At 32.5% G+C, this 3449-nt stretch overlaps 1 protein-coding gene across 1 annotated transcript; it reads right to left on the reverse strand.

Annotated features, from left to right (window-relative positions):
* Positions 1 to 278: 278 nt before the first annotated feature.
* On the reverse strand, positions 279 to 3195 carry LOC110864941 (inositol oxygenase 2). The gene is made up of 9 exons (XM_022114112.2): positions 3035 to 3195; positions 2549 to 2766; positions 1803 to 2007; positions 1598 to 1710; positions 1383 to 1505; positions 1060 to 1129; positions 880 to 958; positions 695 to 776; positions 279 to 596 (listed from the first exon to the last, which is right to left on the reverse strand). Exons 1-9 carry the CDS (start codon positions 3063 to 3065, stop codon positions 570 to 572), a joined length of 948 nt encoding a protein of 315 aa, XP_021969804.1. The 5' UTR covers positions 3066 to 3195; the 3' UTR covers positions 279 to 569.
* Between the last annotated feature and the right edge of the window lie 254 nt (positions 3196 to 3449).

Below are 3449 nucleotides of genomic sequence, written 5' to 3' on the forward strand. Positions count from 1 at the left end.
TAAAGGTAAAGGACAGCGCCTCAAATTTGTGAAAAACATAAAGTACAAAACTTGTAATTTACTCTTTATAATTTGAAGCTAAAGTGATAATATTAATTTAGGACACAAAAGATCTTTATTTTTTTATATTTTCTTTAGTACCAGCTTCAGGCCACACACATATATTTTTTATATTGGTAAATAATATTTTCTGTGTGTCAAAAACTTTAAAGTTGGATTTTTTTTTTATTTTATATAGAGAGATTCACTAAAAAAAAAAAAAAAGGATAGATGGTATCTTAATATTTAAAGATAAATGATAAATAATATAATAATAACAATACATAATAATCTTTCCTCACATTGTATTACATCCTTGTTACAAACTCAACTCCATTGGAGACTTTATATCTATTATATCCTTGTTACAAACTCAACTCCATCGGAGACTTTATATCTTGATATATGATCAATTTTCGATATAAATTACAAAGCAAACAATTATTAATAGATACATTTACAGTAGAAGAAAACTATTGATGATTTTTTGATAACCTCTAATAAACAATTATCTTTTAACATAAGAGTCTTCACCATCTCAGCTTTTCTGGGAAATACTGAAAATATACAAAGATTCAATTAAGTGAAAATTCAGCAAGATTTGTACAAAATTATCTGACATGATGAATTGATGATGCATCAACTAAAGGCTCACCTTTTTTATGAGGGATAGATAGTATGGCTTGACCTTTTCGACATCAACTCGGACTTTGCTTTTACTGTAGAGATCATACTTGCTGTGCAAGCAAACGATAAACGTTAGATAAAATGTTTAATTAATGCCATTAATCTTATGTTGATTGATCTTGATTATTCACAAAGTTAATCATGGTATATTACTTGAAGATTTGAAGCCACTTCAAGTTCTCAACATCCTCCTCATTCATCAAATGTTTGTATGCTCCAGACCTATGCAATGCTGCCATAGCCACAAAGTAATAGTAAGATTCAAAATCCAAATTAAACAACTAATTTTTTTTATCAATTTTTATTTAAAAAAATGAAGTTTTGGCGGCTTACGATAGAAAGAATGGTAGCGAATGATGAACAATCCTGCTTGGGGCAAAGTGGTCCCGTTTTCCTTGGCAACCTGTTCCGATGCATAATCGCATTTATGTTAATCATCGTTATGGGGGGGATTCATTTCAGAACCAAGAATTTGTGGAGAAATGCACAATGCACTTGTGCATAGTGTTTTGAGCGTCATACATATGACACTTATGTAACATGTGTGCTATGTACATGTGAATTATCACATCTCTCAAGATATTATTGACTCTGAAATGAACGTGACTCTAAACAGATGTAGGTAAGTTTGATATTCAAAATTTTAAATCACATACCAAATACATGTAATCATCATGACCCCATGAAATCATCACATTTTCTAGTCCACATCCTTCTTCATAAACTCCATTCTTAGTTTGATAAGCAGGATTGTTCAAATCCGGATTTTCTTTAAAATACTGCACCATAAACACATCAACTTTAAATTCAGTAAACTAACACAAAACAAAACACACACCAAAGTTTCATTATATTGTGTGAAAAAATGTACCTTATGGTGAACAATTGACTCATCAAAAGCACAACCAAGAGGGTGTGTGTCACCAACAACAGCCCATTGTGGAAGCTCCCCAAATTGTGGAAGCAACAGAACTTTCCCAAGGTCTACAACTCATAAAAAATATTATTATAAAATATTCTATTTTTAATATTTATTAAGTGTATTATAGATACATTTGCATGCATATTATATATACCATGAATAAGTGCAGTCAAATGGAGCCAATCCTCATCTGGATAATCTTTCCTAATGGCTTCAGCTGTCTGCAACAAATGCTCAATTTGTGGTTCATCCAAATCAGGATCACTATCATCCACAACTTCATTTAACAATTCACAACATTCCCATATACTCATCTCCAGTTTATCCAGTTTCTTATACTCCTCTCTCATCTTCTTCACCTACATATATAATTACCATCCAAATTAATTCCTTTCATTAACAATACATCCAAACAAACACATATTAAAAGGATTATAAATATATATATATATATATATATAGGACAATGCTAGACAGAAAACCCTCATTTAGGTAGAAAACTCTGGAAACCCAAATCTCCCCCCATTTTTACCCAACCTCCCGACATTGTTTTTTTTTTGAAAAAAATTACACATGTAATATACATGTTTTAGAGTGTTTTGGGCCAAAAAAAACAAAAAAGCGCCGAAGGGATTTTTTTAAAAAAAATAAACAAATTTCAGTGCCTAACATGTGTTAGGCAAAAAAGACAGAAATTGCTGAATTTTTTTTTTTAAATTATCCCTTCGGCGCTTTTTTGATTTTTTTGGCCCAAAAGTCTTAAAAACATGTATATTACATGTGTTATTTTTTTCAAAAAAAAAATGTCGGGAGGTTGGGTTTTCTAGGGTTTTTTATATAGATAGGGTTTTCTATATAGCCCAACCCTATATATATATATATATATATCATCATGCTTACAAATTCATATGTCTGGTTGATATGGTTCATCTTGTAAAACTCCTCAACTTGCTTGTTTCGCAAGCTTTCGACATCATAGTCTCTGAAAGTGTGACCAAATGCATTGATTTCCGGTGCATCAAAGCCGCCACCAGCCACCGGATCAGGCACCACAAACCCTCCATCCAGTACCAGCTCATCGGTAGTACACTGGTTCTTGTTTTCCACCACTTGGGAATCTACGCACAAACAAGAATTTTTAAGAATAATTAATGCCTTAATTCACTACTAGAAAACTGGGTATTTGCGACCACATTTTCATCGCAAACGACGCCTTTTGCGTCTGAAAATGCCGTTGCAATAAATAACCTCCGTGGGTGGAGACTATTTTGTAACGGCATTTGTGACCTTTTGTTTGTCGCACATTTTGCGACCGCTTTTTAGCGAAAAATCATATGTTTGCATATAAAATGTACCGAAAACATGAATGGAGAAGCGATAAATTACCGGGTAGCGGGTGCTCGACAGACACAGTCATATTGACGACACAGGAAATAATTAAGAAGAGATGTTAAGATATTGAAGTGAATTGGTGTTGTTTTGATGATTAGAGAATAAAATTATGAAGGGTTTTTATAGTGGTTTAAGAGAGGTCCTTCGTTGATATTATGAAAACTTTGGAGTCCTCAACAGAAATAATATTGTATCTAATATCTATCCCTCATGTTAGATGGATCATAGTTGGATACGCGTGAATTGTTACCCTTGCGCACTCTCATTCGTGGCGCGTGCATCACAGTACATTTTGGTATATTCCATGTTTCTAGAAAAAAAAATCTGAATTCAAGTAGAGGTTCATTTTATGAAACTTCCATTTTTCTAGAAAAAAATATGAAATCAAGTAGAGGTTCATTTTATGAAA

Source organism: Helianthus annuus, chromosome 6 (assembly GCF_002127325.2).
Source record: "Helianthus annuus cultivar XRQ/B chromosome 6, HanXRQr2.0-SUNRISE, whole genome shotgun sequence".
Lineage (NCBI taxonomy): Eukaryota > Viridiplantae > Streptophyta > Magnoliopsida > Asterales > Asteraceae > Helianthus > Helianthus annuus.

Coding starts and splice junctions, on each gene's coding strand:
- LOC110864941 (XM_022114112.2), bottom strand. CDS start 3,065: ATGACTGTGTCTGTCGAGCACCCGCTACCCG. Junction 2,008..2,548: donor TCAACCAGACATATGAATTT/GTAAGCATGATG, acceptor TTATATATGTAG/GTGAAGAAGATGAGAGAGGA. Junction 777..879: donor AAGTGGCTTCAAATCTTCAA/GTAATATACCAT, acceptor TTGCTTGCACAG/CAAGTATGATCTCTACAGTA.